The 22,454-nt window shown below is 43.8% G+C and overlaps 1 protein-coding gene and 1 pseudogene across 2 annotated transcripts in view; both read left to right on the top strand.

The window, feature by feature from the left end:
* mmp16a (matrix metallopeptidase 16a (membrane-inserted)) overlaps window positions 1-5,719 on the top strand; it is a 28,905-nt gene extending 23,186 nt beyond the window's left edge. For both annotated transcript variants that reach the window (XM_019867158.1, XM_019867157.1), the window contains 3 exons: window positions 1,991-2,141; window positions 2,629-2,744; window positions 4,949-5,719. In XM_019867158.1, coding sequence (XP_019722717.1) covers window positions 1,991-2,141; window positions 2,629-2,744; window positions 4,949-5,283 — 602 coding nt within the window. In that variant the 3' untranslated portion in view covers window positions 5,284-5,719. The remainder of the gene's footprint in view (window positions 1-1,990; window positions 2,142-2,628; window positions 2,745-4,948) is intronic.
* A 700-nt stretch (window positions 5,720-6,419) lies between these two features.
* LOC109514096 (matrix metalloproteinase-16 pseudogene) lies at window positions 6,420-8,599 on the top strand (annotated as a pseudogene).
* Window positions 8,600-22,454: the final 13,855 nt, after the last annotated feature.

Here is a 22,454-nt window from a genome sequence, read left to right as displayed (position 1 = left end):
TTTTGGTCTTTGGAACTTCATGGCGGTCCATATGTCTCTCTTAAAAAAAAAACCATGTCTGTTTTTTTTTTTTTTTTGTATGCACCTTTGATCTTTGTTATCACTGAGGAAACTCCCTTAATATGATGGAACTGTAAATCTGAAAGGACTAAAGTAATGTTTTGCTCACTTGGTTGGAAAATCCAACGTAATCCTCAAGCTTTGACTTTTAATAATGTTGATACTGAACTTAGTGCGAGCGGTATTAATGTCTCGCGCTAAATCTTGAACTGTAGATCAAATGAATGTCGTCTTGGAAACCACGGCATCACAGTTATACATATATATTTGTTTTTGTTTCTTTTTTTTTTGCCTGCATCGATATGTAGGCATTGAAAGCACACTGGCAAAAAAAACTACAAATCTTCACTCAACCTCATTTCTATTTTCAAAACCCAACAATTCCTGGAAGCGCACACTTGTTAGGCAGTGTGCGCTAAAAGCCCGTGTGCCTTTTCTCCACCCTGCTATCTGCCCTAACTGGCTAACGCCAGGATGCTACATTTACTCTAATGCGTGGTCTTGATTCACTTGAAACACACGAGTGATTTCCCAGGAGTCCTTCTTCTGCTGAGGAAAAGCTCATCCAGAATGCCAAATGCAACACTGCGATTCCTCACGTTGACAAATATTGAAAATGAACTTGTGTTGTGAGGTCTCGAATGTGCACCATCGCACCTTAAATGCAACGATGCAGCCTTTATTCTATTCTTCCATTGCTTACGTCTGGCCTTGAACTGGAAAACCCTTTTGGGGGTGGGGGTAATGAATTTAATCTGAGGGTGTGGTGTGTTTTTTTTTTTTTATTTGTGTCAGGGTCAGAGGAAGTGTGACATGGATGGAGTGGGTCTTTGTCAGGGAAGGAGGTTAAATGGATTTCCTCTCCGCAAAGAGGCCACCGCTGCTCTCTCTGTGTCTCACAAATACCACTCATTCATTTACTCTTTTGGGGTTGTAATCATTGCAGCAAACATTTTATCGCGGATAGTCATCCAGTATACTACAAGTAAGATACAAAATACGTCATTTGTTATTTCCTCCCGCTACGGCGATCAATTTTGTATCCAATTTTCCCTGACGCACTCCACCCGCTCCCACTTCCTCCTGCTCAACCCACCACCTCCACGAGTGATGAAGAAAAGCACTTCCTGGGGTCGCGTTGCCAGAAGTGTGCAGTTTCATCTAATTACTCCCCAGGAAGGAGAGTTCACAACAGAGAGAAAGAGGGTCAAAAGGAAGGGAATAGAAAATTGAACGGAAAACACGAGTGCATTTGTCTGCACACCGTATATCCATGTCACGTGTGGAAGTCAGCGAGCATTTAACTGGCCCGTAGTTTTCTCAATGCCATACGTCTATGCAAGATGAATGGACAGATGCTGCTGTCGGATTATTTCTTTCTTTCTTTATTTTTCAAAATCGGACCATCATTTAGAATGTGCTACTGATTTTATTTTGGGGCATATAAACAAATAGTAAAAAAAAAAAAAATCAAACTAATGAACTGAGAGTTATTTCTTTCATGAATTTGCTTTACAAAAAAGTCTGTCATCGACATGCCGTCTATACTGTATGAGAACATAAGGCACATAATTGAGCTTTTCACAGCGGATTCTCGTTCATGCTGCCGTTATTCCAACTCTGAACACATCTGGGCTGTTGATTTCTTGATGTTTTTTTTTTTTTAAATCTCCTCGCACGTTTTAACAGTAATTCCCATAGTATCTCCAAGCAAGGGCAGGAAGAACTTGTCACCGTGTGCGCGTCCTATTTTAAATGAGGGAAACATCGAATACACAAGGGCAAAAGGTTTACTGCTTGGTATTTACACCAAAGCTTGTGCTCGCTGTCCTTGTAAATTTGCCCGCCTGCTGTATCGCACCTGGAGGGTAAACCCGCACATTTACTTGTTCCCTCAATATGTTTCTTCTTTTATTTTTTTCTTTTGCAGGGAAGCAATTCTGGGTGTTTAAGGATACGGTGTTGCAGGCCGGATACCCAAAGGACATCACCCAGTACGGCCACGGCATGCCGGCTCAGAGCATAGAGACGGCCGTGTGGTGGGAGGATGTGGCGAAGACCTACTTCTTCAAAGGCGACAGGTAACCAGTCCCCGTGAACGTCTTTGAAATATGTAGTTGTGTGTGTGTGTGTGTGTGTGTGTGTGTGTGTGTGTGTGTGTGTGTGTGTGTGTGTGTGTGTGTGCGCGCACGCACACGCACGCGGTTCAGTCACCAGACCAAAACAGTTTGTCAAATCGTCTGATGCGACATTGTGTTCCGTGTGGTTTGACTGCCTCTCAGTCAAAGGTTGTGCAGCTTGAATTTCAGTCTGGACATTTTCTGGGTAGCATGCTCGTGCAGCCGTTACGTTCCGTCTCCTTCCACATTTCAAAACCGTTCATGCTACTTTAATGAAGAGTGGTGGGTCTACTCATGAGATGAAAGGTTGTTTTTCGACGAGTGTGTGTGAATGATTCAAGCTTTGAGCAGAAGGTACCATCTGTTGTTGTCAGCTGTAAAATGTGACCGTCAACGCAACACACCTTCCCGCTTTGGTTAATTTCTTCATCTTTTGCCCTGTTTTCAGGTACTGGCGCTACAACGAGGAAATAAGGACCATGGACCCCGGCTATCCCAAACCCATCACCGTGTGGAGAGGTGTGCCTGAATCGCCACAGGGGGCCTTTGTCGATAAAGCCAACGGTAGGATTTGTCCTCGCCGGCACTCGAATTGTGAGAGCAGCCGTGACTGTTGCTGTGCCAGCTTGTATTGATTTCAGCTGGTCACCGCAGGCAGTAAATCGGGGCGGTATGAATTTGAGATTTGCCCCTGTTATTTTTACATCTCTCTACATGGTGTTGTTATGGGTGTCCTCGCATTTTACAAGAAGAATCTTTTTGCAGGGGCATGCAAAGCAAGCGTTGAGAATATTGCTCATGGCATATGAAAATAGGTCACCTACTCTAGATTTTTTTTTCCCCCCGAATTCATTTGTACGCCAATCTGGACCGCTTTGCTCAGTTGGAGCAGGAGGAACCAGACCACCACTGGGATCTTCCAGTTTTAGCCCGATGGCCCGAATCACGTACGGGGAGGTGATGCATAACTTTCAAAGTGTTCACCTGTCGAGGCGCTGGATTGTGAAAAGCTTTCCTCGTTGAGCTTATCCCGCCAGGTGGGCTCGGGCCCGGATTTGGCAAGCACCTTGGTCGGAAAAAGCGGGGCAGGTGGTGCCGAACGCTCGGGCCATCTGTCCTGCGGGTCGGCCGCCAGATCCGTAGCCCAATAGTTCCGCCGCCGAGGCCGGGAGGAGCGTGAGCCTGAAGGGTGGGCGGCGTGGCTGATTGAGACCCACACTCATCACGTGCACCGTAGGTTCGCTTTTGACGCAGAGACAGGTTGGTGTGCGGTCACGTGCATCTGAGATCGACCCAGATAAAGTGGCATCGTGTGCCGTGCTTCCGCGCGTGCGTGTCTGCACACATAAGAGTGTGAGAGGAGGTTTCATATCAGGGCGGCCTGGAGTCATACAATCCTGGCACGAACGCACAATCGCGATTACTGTCTCACCTCTCAACCCACGCCTTTTGAATATTCATGGTACATTTCTGTGTCCTTAAAGCGTTTGCGCCTCACGTGAGACGTGAGAAGTTTGTCTGGGAGTCGATCGCAAGGGCATGTTTGCTGCGCAGGTTGCAGATGCGGTAGTAAGTTGAAAGAGAAACGGTGTCACCTGTCCACCATTTTTAAGAAATCTCACGTCCAATCTCGCTCATTCTCTTGACATTTAGAGTATTTCAGTGCTCATTTTCCCCGAAAACAGCAGGCATGAATAATGAACAGCAAGCCAAGCTGTCACATGCCGGGGAAGAGCCCAGTTTTACATGACACATTTTCAGGGACGTCCTGGAGTCACCCTAAAAATACATAAGAATGAATTCTATCGGGCATCAAAACCTCCCCATCGCTCATTTGGACCAAATTTGATGTGGCATTAAAACAATTCGAGTCATATTCAAATGTGCGCTGTAATGCATATCCTCTATGTGCGCCGTCCACAGAGAAAAAAAATGTCCCTTTTATCTTCACTCAACATTTGCATCGCTGTCTTCACAAATAATCCCACAGAGGGGCAAGTGTTTCCAAGTGAATTCTTCCTCCAGGGGGTTGGAATCAAAGATGAACACTGACTCGTTGTGACTTTGTTTGCGTGACACCCAGGACAATTTGCCCACTCATTCTTGGAAGAAAAAAAAAAAAAAAAACTGCGTGTTTGAAAAACACCAGAGAAGCTTGTTCTGGGTGACATTTATTGTGCTTCGGTGTGATATTAGCTTTGGGGTTTGAGTGTCTTTTTTTTTTTTTTTTTTAATGAGCTTTTTTAATTAATCTCCCGAGAAAATCCTGCTTAACTACGCTGCTGACAAGTGCACTGTGACTCAGCTGCAAAATCACACACAGTTCACTTTTGCTGAAATTTAACTTTAATTATTTAAGTGCGTGTGCAAACACAGGGGCAGATAATCTTCATCTGGGTAATCTTTGCAAACAATCATCATTTTTAAATACTGAGAAAATAGTGCAGTCACATGGCTTAAAAACTCTTGACTGCTACGAATTTCACATCAGGAAATAAAGAGAGGGGGGCTTTCCGTCTCGACCGTCACTGACGGGCGCTCGTTTCTCTGGCGACTGAAAGAAACACGCACGGCGTGTCTCCTGCATGTTTGTTGGCCTCGGGTGAATACATTTCATGAGGTTCGAGGTTAGAATCTCTGTTCAGGCTTTGCTCTGGGAAGTGCACGTTTCGAGATTCTCTCATGACCAACCGGCGTTCAACTCAGTTCAACGGTGATTCAAGCGCCCTCCGCACTTTTGACACGTGTGGCTCTTCTCGCCGCCTCAGGTTTCACCTACTTCTACAAGGGGAAGGAGTACTGGAAGTTCAATAACCAGTTCCTCAGAGTGGAGCCGGGCTACCCGCGTTCCATCCTCAAAGACTTCATGGGCTGCGACTTGATGCCGGCGGACCCGGGGCGCCCGCCCTCCGGCGACGGCAACACGGACGTGGTCATCGAGCTGGACAACGAGGCCAACACGGTGAAAGCGGTCGCCATCGTCATCCCGTGCGTGCTGGCGCTCTGTCTGCTGGTGCTGGTCTATACGGTCGTGCAGTTCAAGAGGAAGGGTACGCCGCGCCACATACTTTACTGCAAACGCTCCATGCAGGAATGGGTTTGAAACATGAAAGGAAGAGACGGCACGCTATCACTTGAAGGACGACGTGGACGTTTGAAGCCACGTCCTCTTTTGTCGGGCGATCAGAACCACCAATGGCCTGACGATTGGCCCGTAAAACTCAAGGCATGACCTTCGGGACAAGATGATTGCTGAATCAGCCTTTATCACCAACAAGGGGAGCAGAGGGACACTTTGCGGGGAATGTTTCCCCTAAAATGACCTTCAAACAGTTAGGGAGAAAAAAAACAAAACGAAACAACAACAACAACTTGAGGTCCGTTTTCTTTTGTATCTCTTTTGCCGGACTGCTCTTAATCACAATCAGGGGGAGGACTTTCAGCGGGACACACTCTTCCCACAGGCAAGTCATTGTCATCTGTCATATCAGGTGTTAGGACCCCCCCCAAAAAAATAATCTGTCCCCCCACCCCCCAACCAAAAAGATAATCACATCTTTAAGGAGGTTGTCACTGTTCCCTTTAAAATATTCCCGAGGAAGAGACCAAACTAAACCAAATAAAATCTCTCCAAAGAGGATCACTTATCCTTTTTTTTTATTTTTATTTTATTTTTTTTGGGATATTCATTCATTTCATCATCAGTTGATCGGTCCTCTGGATCCATGCAGCGATTAAGAGTGGGAGCTCTGACTGTTGTGGCAGTCTGTTTGAGACACAGGGGCCAAAACATTTTGCAATATTTTAACTCGCCTTAATTATACTTAATATTTCTTGTGCTTGGTTTTACTCTGCTGTTGTGTTGTTTTTGTTTTTTTTTTCTATACTGCTCTTTGTTTTTTGTTTATTTTGTATGAGAAGCAGCTTTAAAAGCTTCTTGTAATTTGGTATTTCTGGATTTTATTACATGACCCAGAATGCTCAGCACTGGCTTGCTGAGCCCTTCTGGGCAATAAGAGTCGGCTTGTAATGTTATTATATGGAGGAGGTTCCAGGAGTAAAGCCACTATTTTGTGTTTTACATTTGTTGCTGTTAAGCAGTCACATGGCTTAAAAACTCTTGACTGCTACGAATTTCACATCAGGAAATAAAGAGAGGGGGGCTTTCCGTCTCGACCGTCACTGACGGGCGCTCGTTTCTCTGGCGACTGAAAGAAACACGCACGGCGTGTCTCCTGCATGTTTGTTGGCCTCGGGTGAATACATTTCATGAGGTTCGAGGTTAGAATCTCTGTTCAGGCTTTGCTCTGGGAAGTGCACGTTTCGAGATTCTCTCATGACCAACCGGCGTTCAACTCAGTTCAACGGTGATTCAAGCGCCCTCCGCACTTTTGACACGTGTGGCTCTTCTCGCCGCCTCAGGTTTCACCTACTTCTACAAGGGGAAGGAGTACTGGAAGTTCAATAACCAGTTCCTCAGAGTGGAGCCGGGCTACCCGCGTTCCATCCTCAAAGACTTCATGGGCTGCGACTTGATGCCGGCGGACCCGGGGCGCCCGCCCTCCGGCGACGGCAACACGGACGTGGGCATCGAGCTGGACAACGAGGCCAACACGGTGAAAGCGGTCGCCATCGTCATCCCGTGCGTGCTGGCGCTCTGTCTGCTGGTGCTGGTCTATACGGTCGTGCAGTTCAAGAGGAAGGGTACGCCGCGCCACATACTTTACTGCAAACGCTCCATGCAGGAATGGGTTTGAAACATGAAAGGAAGAGACGGCACGCTATCACTTGAAGGACGACGTGGACGTTTGAAGCCACGTCCTCTTTTGTCGGGCGATCAGAACCACCAATGGCCTGACGATTGGCCCGTAAAACTCAAGGCATGACCTTCGGGACAAGATGATTGCTGAATCAGCCTTTATCACCAACAAGGGGAGCAGAGGGACACTTTGCGGGGAATGTTTCCCCTAAAATGACCTTCAAACAGTTAGGGAGAAAAAAAACAAAACGAAACAACAACAACAACTTGAGGTCCGTTTTCTTTTGTATCTCTTTTGCCGGACTGCTCTTAATCACAATCAGGGGGAGGACTTTCAGCGGGACACACTCTTCCCACAGGCAAGTCATTGTCATCTGTCATATCAGGTGTTAGGACCCCCCCAAAAAAATAATCTGTGCCCCCCACCCCCCAACCAAAAGATAATCACACTTCTTTTTGTTTTAGTTGTCCAATTTCGTTTGGATTCTTTAAGGAGGTTGTCACTGTTCCCTTTAAAATATTCCCGAGGAAGAGACCAAACTAAACCAAATAAAATCTCTCCAAAGAGGATCACTTATCCTTTTTTTTTATTTTTATTTTATTTTTTTTGGGATATTCATTCATTTCATCATCAGTTGATCGGTCCTCTGGATCCATGCAGCGATTAAGAGTGGGAGCTCTGACTGTTGTGGCAGTCTGTTTGAGACACAGGGGCCAAAACATTTTGCAATATTTTAACTCGCCTTAATTATACTTAATATTTCTTGTGCTTGGTTTTACTCTGCTGTTGTGTTGTTTTTGTTTTTTTTTTCTATACTGCTCTTTGTTTTTTGTTTATTTTGTATGAGAAGCAGCTTTAAAAGCTTCTTGTAATTTGGTATTTCTGGATTTTATTACATGACCCAGAATGCTCAGCACTGGCTTGCTGAGCCCTTCTGGGCAATAAGAGTCGGCTTGTAATGTTATTATATGGAGGAGGTTCCAGGAGTAAAGCCACTATTTTGTGTTTTACATTTGTTGCTGTTAAAGTTTTATTTCCCTGTGGCAGATTTATCGTGTCTTGAACATCTTTGGATTTGTTGGTTATGTATTTCTTTTATTGCCTGATGTCTTAATGACCTTTTTTTTGACAGAGTGTACATCTAAATATCATTCTCTGTGGTTTTTGTGAATGGATTTTTTTTTTTTAAAGAAATCCTGTCTACTGCCTTTTTTTTTTTTTTTTGCGAACTCTCACACATCCCAGAATACTGTTTTCTTTCTGTCCGAGGACCCGAAAAGTCAAGCTCAGTGCCTGTGTTAGCATGCACGCAAGGTTTTACAACCGCACCTCTGCTCAACGTGGCTTTCTTTTCCTTAAAAGCTCGGGGGCCTTTTTTTTTAACCTTTGTTTATAATGCCGAACTCCCACCCTAAAGGTACACCCGCCGTCCGATAGGATCAAATAGGTACATCTGAGAAAATATTGGACAGTCTATCCAGTTGGTCTCATGGACAGATCAACTTTTTAATGTCCTCTCTGAATGTTGTTTTTCATCATAGCAGTCTTCTTTTCTTGTTGAAGAAAATGAATCATCTCACATTTGTTTTTCGTGTAAGACGTCAGGACAGTGAAGAAAAATGTCCTGACACAATGAATAAATTGATCAGTCCATGATGAAAAGCTGCCTTGAAACTGGTCATCTTTTTTTAATGGTATCAATAAAACGTATCACTATAAAGGGGGTCCTTGATTTTTAGGGTTACCGCTCGATGACTGAGACTAGTTTGCGCAGCTTCGTAATAGACGTAAGTCACCAACCAGCACAAGAATGTATGCTCTATTTTCCGTTGGAATATTAATATTTTGAATCGAGAAGTGTTGTGTAATCTGAAAAAGTACAATAATGCATACTAATATGAATGTATGTCTCGTTTTCTCATCGTCCATCTAGCCTTTTTGATTTGCCTTAACGCTGACTCCGGCTGGAGGGAATGCGGGGTGGGGGGACACACGCAGCATCCAAATGTATATTCTATTTGTAACATAGATATGCTGCAACATGTTTCCAGCTTCATTTCTGCTCCATTACAAACTAGCCTAACATTTAGTGCATTCTCATAAATTCCTGTAAATCCATTCACCTATCAGTGGTTTATCACACTTTGCAAATATATGCAGCAAGGGACTAGAATCTGGGATAAATATGACACACTAGTCGACCTTCCCCGTCAATACTTTCCCGTGTATCAACGCGTGTCGTTCTGTGTATCCTGTTGTGTTGCATTTCGACCGAGTTTGTGCATGTAAGGCGCAACGCAGGGCCAGCTGCTTGCGCTGACTCACACTGGCCAGGCATGTTATTCTATGGTGCTATTTTGGTCAGACCTCCTCCTTCTGCTCTTCCTCCTGCTGCCGCCATTGGCCTAGAAATTGAGTGATTACACCAGGAACCGAAGGAATACATTTTCATTTAACCCAAGTCCTTCCGACGCCCTGCTGAATGTCCCCTCTTAGGTTAAGCACCATTTATCCCAGGGTGGCTATTAGCGCCGCTCAGTGCAGCCCCTCGGAGAGTCTGGTTGAAGGTTAGCTGGGGTCAAGCTGTCGCCGTGGCCTGTCAGAAGAAGAAGAAGAAGAAAATGCACAATGCGGAGAGATGAATTATTGTTTAAGTGCGTTGCGTCAGTAGCTGGAAAACTCCGAGATCATCATTACTCATGTATGACGTCATCAGGTCACTTCCAACAAATGCTTGTCTTTTTCACATCGAGTGAGACTACTCTCACTGTCGACGTGTCTCAGCACACTTTAGTATTGGGATGTCACGTGCTAAAATCACATTCAGCGGAGTTGCTGATTATTAAACACATGAACGTGTACAGGTCACAAGAGACGTGTTTTGCTCATTGACTGTAACCGAGGCTTTTTTTTCTATGACCAGCCAATCACAGGAAGGGGAAAATGATGATGTCATGAAGCACAAATGCTCTGGCCCTGTGAAGATGAATTGAAAATGCGATTGGTTAAAGAAGCAGTCTCCCCGGCATCACCTTTAGATCAGCGGCAGACATTTCATTATTTGTTCGATTTGTCAACATGGCCGTGTTTTGGACGGGGTTTGGTGATATGTCCGGCTGTCCGCTATCCCTGCTGCACCACGTGCGCACGTTCGCACGGAAATTGACAAATTGAATTTGGCGCTTGCTTCTTCCTGCACAAGGGACAAAAGAATTTCTTGTCGGCTGCTTATTTTACATTCGGGGCTCATTTTTTACGGGTCAGACCTTGTAAACTTCAAGTAGGATATTTGCGACTTCCCCGTTTCTCTGAATGCAGCAGAAGTGCATAAATCTACTTTCTGCTCGACTCCTGACTCCCTCTTTTTATGTTGTTGACTCACACAGTTGCTTTGTTGGCCAATTTTTTCCCGCTGCGCACTGTTCTGTCCATTACGATTTCTTCTTCCACATCCGCATTCTAATGCTAAAAGATTGCCTGGTCGATTTAATGTCGATAGCATCGCATATTCGTGACACGTAACCAGATGTCACCTTTCACATCAATTCCTTCATTTCAGCTGGAGAGAGATCATTCTGTATCTTTTCTTCTTTTGTGTACAGAAATGAGATAGTTATTGTCACTTTCTGGCATGCGACGGATGAAATCCATCTTCCCATCTCCCCAAGTTACATCCATTGGTTCCCAGCCTACCTCCTCACCGCACATAATAGACCGTATTCGTGCAGCTGTAAAGCACCTTTGAAGAGACCCAAGAATGAAACGCTGCACTTTCCATGTCGAATGAGAGGGAGCGAACAAATACACGAGGCCACGCCGCACTCCCCTTCTAATAGTTTTGTACAATGAGCTGTTAGCATCGGACATGTGAGAAAAAGCCTTTCCAATTCGACTGGTTTTTCAGCGGCCTGCGCGTGCACCTTCTTGCTTAAAAATCGGCTTCGATTATAACCCGTCAGTGCATATGAAAACACACCAAGGGTGTGCGTCCTGCATTCCAGACACATTTTGCTTTTGTTGAACATATTTCTGCACAAGCAGCACTGCTTCTTTTTTTTTTTCCCCCCTCTACGATTTCTCCAATTGCCGACACTTTGTTTAACCTTGCTGCCATGTTTTGACTGAAAGCTTTCTCCTTTCATTTCTCCGGCTTTCTTTCTCCTGCAGAGCTGTTATGTGTCCTTTGTTCACGCCACGAGCGGTCTGGCGCTGATGAATCCAGACAGAATGTAACGGCGGTCTAATGCAGAACAGACCCAAATGAATTCAATTAAAAACGCTCTTCAAAGCGTGCGCGCTCCTGGCAAACGTGTTTTGACAATCTCCAATCAGGATGATGGAGTTGGAGGTGAAGGGATTTATTTTAGTTTGAGGCTGAATGAAACGGACGGAAAGGTCGCGCTCCAAAAGACTCTTGAAAGCGCTTCATGAAACACTTTTATGACCCGTCGACGTAAAGCATAACCTTCACGTGAAGGTGTTTAGTTTGAGACGTAAAACGCAAATCTATCAGCTCATGTGAGCGCTGCAGTTCTCAGCATTGAAATGGCACCGCTTCGCCACTACAAAGAGTCGTAATGGCCGCGGTATTTACGGGCAATGTACTTTATTGTAATCGTTTCCGTATCTTCACTTTTACTTTCTAGGCTTCGAAGAGTCATGTCGCATGTCTGTTGCGTAAATGGATCAACGCTGCACAAAAGTGCCTTTTGTGGCCAGCTCAAGGTTGAAATACTGGGAGGCGCCCCGCAAAGGTAAATACCGCACTCTTTGGGAAGTGTAAAAATGTGGTGGCTCAGCGGTTAATGGTGAGAACTGACGCCGCCGCAAAATTATCCTAAGCGCCCCGGTGGGCCTTTTTTTTTTTTTCCTTTCTTGAAATGGTCAAAAGTTCAGATTTTGTCAGTGTCGTACTGAGACAAACATTCCTTCTATATGTGATCTTATTTTTCAGTCCAAGGTGAAGGACAACAAAGACATTGTGTGGTAATTATGAACTTAGGTTAACCTCTGCCGAGCCTCGTGTTTTGATTTCCACAGGTGTAAATTTGCCACGATCAAGTTTTCGAATGCCCGACTTCTGTGCAGGCTGCCCGGGTTGAGTTCCCACTCTGATTGTGAGCGGCCGCCTGTCTCGATATGCGTTCTACGATCGACTGGCAACCGGTCCACGGTGTAGACTCTGGCTCCCTGCGACCCGGATAAATGGTACAACAACCAGAGCCGAGATTCAAACCCCAAAGCTCGAAACAAGGAAGGGACTTGCAAACGAGTAGCTCGCCACACTGCTGCTTGCTTATTTACGGAGGAAAAGAAAAAAACGGAAATATTTGTCAGGCAGTATAGCGCAGTCTTTCACATGGTGGACACGCCGCTGAAGGTCACTGTGTGTATGTTTTGAGATGCAGATAGCATCTCTGCAGTCCCCGACGCCTATTCTTACCTTCCTCTGTCCTCTGTGTTTGTGTGAGCTTCTCATTAGAGGACTAAACACAGTGTCCACTTTCCACGAACTCCGCGCTCGCTTCCATCTGGACAGGATAAAGGAGGAGATGATGAGAGGGAAGTAATGATCCACGGCGTCCAGGTAAAATTAGCTCCATTCATCACATCATTGATTGGTAGTCCCTGTTGTTTGTGCGCTAGTTATGGAAAAAAAAAATATGTGTGGAAACATATGTGTTCATCTGGGGACGCTTGTTTTATTTGTAGTGACGGTCCCTGGAAATAAGCACTGAAAAGTCCTCGTCTCACTCAAAGAAGTCATTTAATTTGCAACTTCCCCAAGCAATCAAAATATTGGACAGATTATCTTGTCTTACCAGGCATTTGTTTGTGTCTCTGAAGAAATTATTTTCATAATATAATTCTATAACATTGCTCCAGACGCTGAATTTTGTGGGTGAACATTCTATGGGGAATTTTGGGGAGGAAAGTTTCGATCTTCTGCTTAGATATGCTTGAATGCTATTACTTGCCTGGATTCTTTCAGTCTTTCTCCAGCAAATGTAAGTGCCTGCACTTTCATGCTTGAAATCACATTGAATTTTCTGATTGAGTGGAAGTCATCCCCCGCTGGTTGTTGTTTCTTGCAGAAACAATGCAAGTGATTTGCCAATCCGAGTGATTGCTTTCCTTGAGAAATTATTGTTCTCGATATTTTTATTGTTGAGAGGCAAGGTCTTTAAAAACACTTTGAAGGCTGATGTGTATTTTAATAATCTTGCATTTGGGTAAGTCGCATGGTTTCAGTCAAACATGATTATAATTTCGCGGCACGGCGGGCGACAGGTTAGTACATCGGCCGTGCGGGGTTCGATTCCGGCTCTGGCCTTCCTGTGTGGAATTTGCGTGTTCTCCCCGTGCCTGCGTAGTTTTTTTCCGGGTACTCAAAAGTCACGTTGTTTTTTGTTTTTTGTTTTTTTTTTTAAAACCAAAGCCGATGATATTTTATAGAGGGCGGGCCAAAAGTTGCCATGGACATTTTGTAAACGTACGAGATTCAGTGATGCCAAAACATTTCATGTGAACCAATACATGTAGGTACTAATGTGATAATGTTCAATTCTGAGATACAAACCTGCAGGGGCACGCCTACTTTTGGCCCAGCCTGTAGATCAACTGACAGACGTTAACAATTCCAGCACTCTTTTTGATGAATAGATATATGCTGGGACGTGTGAACTAGGATTGCAATGTTCCACTCATTGACCGTTTGAGCTTTTTATCATGTCTCTTAGCATCCACACGCAATTGCCCTCACTGCTACTATCCAACCAAAACATGTCACTGTCAGGAACGGATGCTGACAGTTTGGAGTCTCAGTAGAATATGTAAACGACAGGAAGTGCGGAGGGGTGATGGTTTGAAACAGATGACAGCGGGCCCTGTGAGACGAAGGGCTGTGAGAGCGAGTGAAGGCTCCATGAAGTCGTCAACTTGATGTAAATGGCCTTCTACACGCCGTGGCCTTGTAAAGCAAAGAGCGGGTTCCGTGCGATCATAAAGAGAGCAACTCCAAGGGCAATGGAGTGTATATCCACAAGTCTTCTCTCAGGCTGTGTGGTCAGTGGCCTGAATCGCATGAACATGTCTCATTTTGTAGTATTGCTGTGAAACATCTCTCAGTTAGCCCTTTTCCATGCTCGTTCGGCGCCAGGGCCACCGATGTGCTTAGTTGGTGCTTACTAAGTTCTTACGAAGAACGTGTTGGGGTGAGCCAAATAGGAGCGACGTCATTATGTATGATTATACTTGTTTGTGTACAGTTTAGTGAATCAGATTAGGATTCTGCGACCATAATGTAGGTACCAGCGAACCATTAATGGCCCAGTGGACGTGATAAACAAAAGCAGCCGTTTATTGAACCTCAAGTCCCCCTGCACACTACAATGTGGCAATTGGGACAAGTTCAGTGCAAACGTGCAGCCTTAACAGGCAGTCTATATTTATTGGATGTGGCGGTATTAGCGGTGAGTCGCTGTGATTCTCTGACAGTTACTTAGCGAAGCCCCTGTGGCCTCCCGCCTTTTTTTTTCCCACCCCCCTAGGAAAGTCATTATAGAAGTGGATTATACGCGACAGCAGAATCTCATTCCCAAACCGCTCAGGAAGTGAAGGCTGAAACATTTGGATTAAAAACACCCGGCCAAAGCTCGGTTCAAATATGCAACGTACATTTACACTCCTTTTGAAAATGCTGTGCTTGCGTTTGTTGAGCGCTCAGGCCTGCATTTGTCCAAAAAATGCTCCACATTCCCAGTGGACAGACTCCTCTGCATTCATTTACCTTACGGTTTATAGTATGCCGCGGTATCTCCAATTCAGTTGTAATCATAGTCATCTATGGAAAAAACAACGATGCTATGTCACAGCATGCCATTGTATTTTACAATGATTAACTTCTTTTTACACTTTCAAGAATGTAAAAAGGGACATTCCTGTAGGGCATCTGTGATAAAACCTTCAGATTAGGCACATGTCGTTTGTGTGGCTTTCCCGTCGTTAATATACCACACCAGCTACTGAAACGCTCTCACGCAAACTACACTGTGCAAGATTTCACCAGGAAGCAACACTGAGACTATATTTTTAGATGAATCACTGCACCATTATTTGTCCTCCCGCTTTGCTCCATCCGCCTTTCTTCCACTTTTCCTAATTGCAATTGTGTTCCGTGTGGCAGTAATGAAAGCGTCTCCATCTGAAGCAGGCCGTTTCTTCTCTTGAACGCTCCCCTGAGCTGTTCCCTCTCACAGCTTTGGGGAGGAAAAAAAGTCCCTCACTCTCTCTGTCGCTTCATCAAATTCAGCTCCATATAAAAGGGATTAATTAAAAATGGTTCTAATTCTAACGCTTACTACGGGTCTTATCGGTGACAAATCTATGCCGTGCGTCAAAAGCAATTAAGGCTACTGAGTTGGCTTTTGTTCCCCAGTCGCTTCAAATAGCCGAATGAAGGTAGTATAAAAGAAAGTGAAAAGAATCGCTCGGCACACAACTCATAACTAGGAAGACGGCAATGTCTTGCTATCAAACCTGATTCTGTAATTGTGTCTTTCCTACTTTGGAGTGCTGCTGCGCTTGGACTGTCAACATCATACCCAAGTGCCAAACATGATTGTCATTACGTCTTCTGAAGAAGGGAAGCTTTCACAAATAATCATCCAAGATGGTCTTTCTACTGTCCGATACTATTTTTAACGTAGCTCATCTTTACAGCCTTTGCATAATAATGCAGTATTGCTTCGAATAAATCTTCTGTAGCATGCAGTGCCATGTGTTCTATGTAATTTGTATCATCTGCTCCATCTCTTAACAGCATGCTCACTCCCTTGCTCCCATTTGCTCCAAAGCCTTAATAATTCAGTGTTGGTTTTGGTCACTGTGGCCCAGAAGTGGTCCGTGATGATGATGATGATGATGATGATGATGATGATGATTCTTCTTCAACACTTCAAAACTGCAGGCCGTGTCCAGATGGATTTCTTATGGGTGTGTCTGTATTTTGTCAAAGAGGAAGCCTTCCTTAAAGACACGAGAAATGTCAATGCTCAGAGTAGAAAAAAAAATTAGTTTTTTTGTTCTGTTTGTGTCAAGCCGCAACACCATTGATAAGCGCGTCATGGAATGTGCTCCTCAAATCTGTCTAGTGAAATGACTGTGAACAAGAAAATGTTTTCCACATTTGCATTTGATAGCCCAACTTGTGCTTTGATTGCTGTTTGAGTTGCAATGGAATCTCAATGTTGGGGAATGTTTTCTTTAGTTAAACTAGGTCAGAAAAAAAATGATGATGGAAAAATGATGGGTCATGTCAGACAAAAGAGAGAATGTGCGGAAATGATAATAGGTCAGTGATTCTGAACCATGGGGCTGCGGCCCAGCAGCAGCTGTTGGGCCACAAAATAATTTCAATTTTGCCCCTGTGGCCCATGGAGCAGCATATTTTACCAATTACATACAATGCAAATTAGCTGTAGCGTTTTCTGAGGAGATACTCGATGTCCCCAAAAGAGAATGCACCGTACCAGTCGACTGTTCATGCTCACCCAAAGGGAATCATGCAGGAATGTTCAAATCGCACAGTATGTCTCCACCATCGCTCTGCTCAGCCTCTTGCAGTCAAATTTCATGCGTGTTTTACATGTGAGGATGTTGCATTGTAGTCCCGCATGTTTGTTTTTTTTCTGATTTAGGAAACTTTGCAGTCAAGCCAAAATAAATTTTAAGGAAAGAAAACTCTCATGGATAAATGTCACTTTTGGATTTTTTTTTGCTCTGCTACATAAGGTCCTGAGAACACCTCCTTCTGTCCTATGTGGGTAGCAACATCTATTTTAGTCCCACTGCTAATGTTCTTGGAGCACTCCTGTTAAATGATGCAGCGTGCCCTAAAAATGAAAACCCACACTCAATGCTGTGAAACTCATCTTGCGCTAAAGCGCTTTCCTTAAAAAAAAAAGACATGAACACTCACAACACAATATATTGACTACTATCCCAACCTAATGAGATTTGATTCAGGTACTTGGGTCTTCTGCTGGTACCCCATCTTACTTGTTTAAACTGCTCCATGATAAAGAATGCGTTTTTGGCCGAGACAAATAGAATGAATGTCCCATTTGTGTGTGCGCTCGCATCCAATCATTAGAACAATGCCGAGCTGACTATAAAGCGCAAGGAGGTAGATGACGCACACTTACAGTATGTGTGGTGACAGACAGCTGGCGTTCTTCCCATGAGAGGATACAGCCCCTTCCTGCTGTTCCAGCAAGCCTCGCCCACGAGGTCAACAACAATTTAAATTTCAATTAAAGTGGAAACCGTGGCTGATGGAGACCAAATGAATGTTGATGCATCTTCGTCTTTGGGTTCAGGTCTCAGCGGTCGATAAAGAGAGGGGAAAAAAAGCATTTGACCAATTATTTCTTTATCACAAATCCCTCTGACTGCGAGCCAGGGTTGCCACTCTAGCCGAGATTAGTCGCAACCGCAATTATTCTCACAATTAGAAACCAGACAGCAGCGCTGTGGCCGGCGGGAGAGTGAAAAAAAAAAAAGAATGTCAATTTAAAGAGCGTTATTAGAATGCTGAAGGTGAGAGAAGATTGGGGATATTGAGAGGGACAGAGTGTGGGGATGTTTTCTATTCTGTTCGCAGGTGACAGCATGCAATTAGTGCTTCAAGTCTCCAGACTGTTCCGTGGAAACTAGTTGCACTTTGAGAGAACTTTATTGACAGATTGAGCTGGAATCGGTCGCTGTGATGCCATCTTCATCCCAGAGCAAGTGGCAAAATGGCCGCCCCCTGAGACAGATAAAACAGGAGGATTGTGCTGCTTTGCTCCACAAACACAATATTAATAAGAATGCAGTGTTTTGACTAGTGGGGCTGCATAGAACGTATTCTTGTGAAGAACATTTGTCAAGTTGCTTAAATCATGTCACTGATGGTATAACGGTTCACGGACTTGCTTGACTTCCGTGCAGGCAACGCGGCGTCAGTTCCCATGCAGTGGCAGTGTGGAATAGGATCATCAATGGATTTCTTTTTCAGCCTTGCAGCAGTCTCAGATAACCTGTGAGAGGAAACTCACAGTGTTTGTGTACGCGCGTGTGGTCGGATGGAAATCCCCGGCAATTAACTTCAGGCTCTCCCGTTAATGTCTTACGTCCCATTTAGTGACACAGTTAAGAAGCTATTAGAGCAGACCTGCATGCACTAAAGGCTTTTTTAGAGGCAACATAATTGCATATGTGAAGAGGTGATCCCCGCTATTTGACTCCAGCGTGCAAGTGGATCCCAGTTGACAGTTTCTCGGCCGGTTCCCTTCTGCAGTGGGTAATATGTCAGTGTGAGACACTATGATGAGTGTGGAACTACTTTCTGATGTGTCTCACAACAAGGGAGGACACGATATGAGATTCCCGACGTTTTTGTGGATGCATTTCCAGCAGGCATCATAATAACCATCATCAGAAATACCAGCATCTTGGCATGCTAATGTTTGGTCGAGTAGCTTGAGAGCTAGCAAGCTTAGGTTTAATGCTATTATGGGAGCAATGAGCATCCTTTAAAAGAGACTGGTTGGACGAGGGGCTGGCAGTTTTACCATAACTGGACAATTTCGTCAGAAGAGCATAGTGTATGCTCATTGTTGTATCTCTTAAACATTGACAAATTTAAAGAGGAAGAAGGCAGAAAGAAAATATGCCTTGATTAAAATTAGCGATGGCCATCAATGGATGAGCTGTTATGCTTTTGATATATGTACATGTTTCTTTCAAATTGATGTGAGACTGATTCTAAATCAGGAGTTTCCAAATCAGACCACTTACAGGGAAGACAAGGACACATCTGAACATCCTTATGCCAATGACACTTAACGACCATATAGCAATTTAAACGTATTCAGTTTTCTTTTTTTTTGAAAAAGGGAAACGTGAAAAATAAAAAAAATGTATGGAGCGACACAGAGTTCAACACAAATATTTGGTCAGACTTTTCGTCACATAATCTGAAGAGTCCCCTTCTGAAGTTCTCCTGTTGCGTTTTAATTGGCAGTCAAACTCTGCAACAGAAATCTCACAGTCGTAGCACAGCGTCAGGAAATAATCAGTCGGAGGCAATGCAGCAGGTCGACGGGCAATCAACTGCTGACTTCCTGGCTGTCTGACAGAATTGACCTTCAGCGGAAGATCTCATTAGCAGGATTTAGACATTTGTTGTTGTTGATTGAAATGCGGGGAAGAATTTATTGTGTTGAAAATAATCAACACAAGTCGGCTGCTGGTCATAATTTTGACTTTGTGTTGATTATACAGTATGGCAGTACTTAGAGAGAAAAACATTTTTTTTTAACCTATCACGCCCTTGAGATAAGTATGTCTTGCTTGTAGAACAATGGCTGTTATGTGCCTAAACCTGGTTGAAAATTATGCCTTCCAACTTCTCAAAGATTTAGGAAGCCGTTGCACCCCCGTAATATTGCCATCAGCCCGTTTTGAGGCCATTGCCCAGGCTCATCACGCAAAGTGCCGCTGGCTGCAGCTGAATGCATCTCTGTGGGTTTGCACTGCAAGTCAGGAGACGGGCCGGAGGATACATCTGCCATGACACTAATGCACTGACTCAGTGCTCAGAGCTCAACACGGCATCCAGGACGAAAGCCAGAGGGGGTTTGACATTTATACTACAGGGATCCGCATCATGGTCCACTTTCAGCAAGCGCCTTGAATGCAACGTCCTCCCTCCACCTGACCTTGGCCAAAATGATATTCATTTCTTTTCCTTAGTATTTGCTTCAGACTTTCTCTCTTGACATCATCGATAATAGCATCTTTTGTTTAACATGCGGCATGAAACAGGAAAGCCACTCTCACTCGGGGGATTATGGGGAAAAAAGTGACGAGAGACTACTGCGACTGTCATCCTAATAATGATGTATGGCTAAGAGGCAGGTTGAAGATGTCCTTGTCTTTGTGTGAGTGTGTCAACTGCCCCCCTGAGTATAGCGGCGTTAACACCTTTAATGGCTCAATCTCCATCATGTGCACAACAACATACAGAAGGGTGTGTGCTAAAACACACCAGCCTAGTGCTCGTCAATATGCTTCAATTTCCCATGTTGCCTCTTGTGACATTCATCTCATTATTTCGACATCATCTTTGATGTCAAGGCCAACTTTAGAATCTTTTTTTTTTCCACCTTTCCCAGATGTTACTGTCCAAAAGCTCCATGGAAGGGGTGATGTCATGGATAAATAATCAGATGAGGTATCAAGTTGATTGAGTTGGGAACACACCCCTGGAAAGCCGTGAGAGCTGCTCGCCACTCGCTTGCTTCAGTGCTGACCGGCTTCTCGGAGTCGTTGTCAGTTTAAATAATCTCCAAATTGGTATATTTTGTTTAGAAGCAAATCTCTTCACTCACTTGACAGGCTGTTTAATAAAAAAAAAAAAAAAAGACATTGCTGGTTTACAGCTGACTATAGCTTAGCTACTGTACATCACGTTCGTCTGCCATCGCAAAGACGACAGTTCCTGAAAGAAAAAAACTAGCCCCATTTAAACAACAAGAACAATGACCAAATAAAATTTAGATATACGTCACAAAAAAACTGACCTTTTCTCTGATGTATACTGTGTTATGTTTTTTTTTCCCATGGCCTATATGAAATGCCGCATGCATCTAGCTCATGTCTGTGTTATAAAATCAAGCCATCTCGCTACACATTGGTGGCATTCATTATCATCTAATTCTAGTATAACATGATTACCAGTAATTGCACACATAGCATGTTGGATTTTATATTGCATTAAATGTGATTAGATAAAGCAGGGTTTATACTTTATGTGATTATTTTGTAAGACAGAGCAGGCCTCTGCAGCATTGAATTAAAGTACTGTAGTTGTAACACGCTGTTCTTGTAAACTGTATTAACTCGTATGCTAATCTAATAATTGTGAAATGAAAACATTCGATGCTGTTGGTGAGACAACAGTTGCACTGGCTCGCTATAATCTAAAAATGCACTTCAGGGCCTTGTTATTAAGGTTCAATTTGTCTCTAGTTGTGCTCCAAAGGTATTGGTTATTAATGAGCGAACAGATAGACGGCTACAGTAGGATGCATTCAAGCCACACATTGTGCAGGCCAGAACCTCGATTCATGGCAGCTCATGTTATATTTCTGCTGGAAATTATGCGGCTGTAAAAGCTTCCGGCTTCTGTTTATTCCAAGCTACCCGGATGGGGGAAAACAAAAATCTTTAAAATTGTCTTAACGTTTTTGCAATAGGTGTACTCTATTTAATAGTTTCGGGTTGGTGCGTGAATATAGTCCATTGCGCGTTTAGGGTACAAGTGTGTAGGGTGTCCCAACTGACTATATGAACGTGCCATTTCCACATTTGGTCCTGAAAAGTCACAAGTTGGGAGGACGTTTCCACTTTGAAAAGCACCAGCTTCGAGCTATAGAACAGACTTTTGCAAATCCTCATTGTGAATCCACTTTTAAAGAACGAGGGTGTATTACAGTAGCCATATGAATTCTGCCGAGCAACGAATGACGTGACCAGAAAAAGTGCCGTCATATTTGCTTGAATATACTTTTGTTTGAAATTTCTCACCATGAATCACAAACATGTTTGACACTGCTGGTGGGAAAGAAATTGTTGAAAAAAGAAATAAGAGTATGAGATGTAATGCAGGGTTTTTTTATGGCTCAAGAGCGGAAAACTATTCATGTGATTATTTTCTAAAATGTGCCCATAATGCATTCACTGCAGAAGCCAGGCCACCTTTAACACAAGGCCATAATCAGTCATTGCGGTCCAATGGGGGAAACATGGGAACTCTGTGAAATGTGAGTGAAAGTCAATGGAATAGAATGAGTCCTATTGATCTCTGTTGAAATACGCGGTGGGTGTGCAAACACGGCCTGCCAAACTGACCCCATTTAACTAGAATGTGCGTAGGCCCACTTACCGAATCCTCCCTTCGACACACAACCCCGTATTAGAGGTGCTTGATTGTTTTTGAAATGCCATCTGTAAACGAGTAATACATGATTGGAATTCAGAATGAAAGGGGATGGTTTCGATGATCAAATAAAACAAATGGTATCATTATGCGGAGTTACATTCGCCACAATGACAAATTGTTTGATTTTGGTCGTGCTCCAGTAGTTTCATTTACAGTGTATATTGGTGTCATCAACTCGTTCACACGTTGCAATTCTGGTGGTATTTACTCAGAAATGCCCTGCATTCTTTTCAGTAGGCATTTCATTGAGCCATACTCTTGGTCTAGCCAATTACAATGACAAGCATAGATGATGCTGGTTCAGTGATTTCAAGTTTGGATTATTACTATAGTAAAAACCCAACTCATCTACATAAATATATAAAATAGTCAATAAGTATTATAAATATTCCCAAAACAACATGCAATCATGTCAATCGAGATCTCTATAGCTTATATCATGCTTGCCCTTCATCCTAAACAAAT

Source organism: Hippocampus comes, unplaced genomic scaffold, assembly GCF_001891065.2.
Source record: "Hippocampus comes isolate QL1 unplaced genomic scaffold, H_comes_QL1_v1.1 scaffold322, whole genome shotgun sequence".
Taxonomy (NCBI): domain Eukaryota; kingdom Metazoa; phylum Chordata; class Actinopteri; order Syngnathiformes; family Syngnathidae; genus Hippocampus; species Hippocampus comes.
This window is presented reverse-complemented; position numbering and strand designations above follow the sequence as displayed.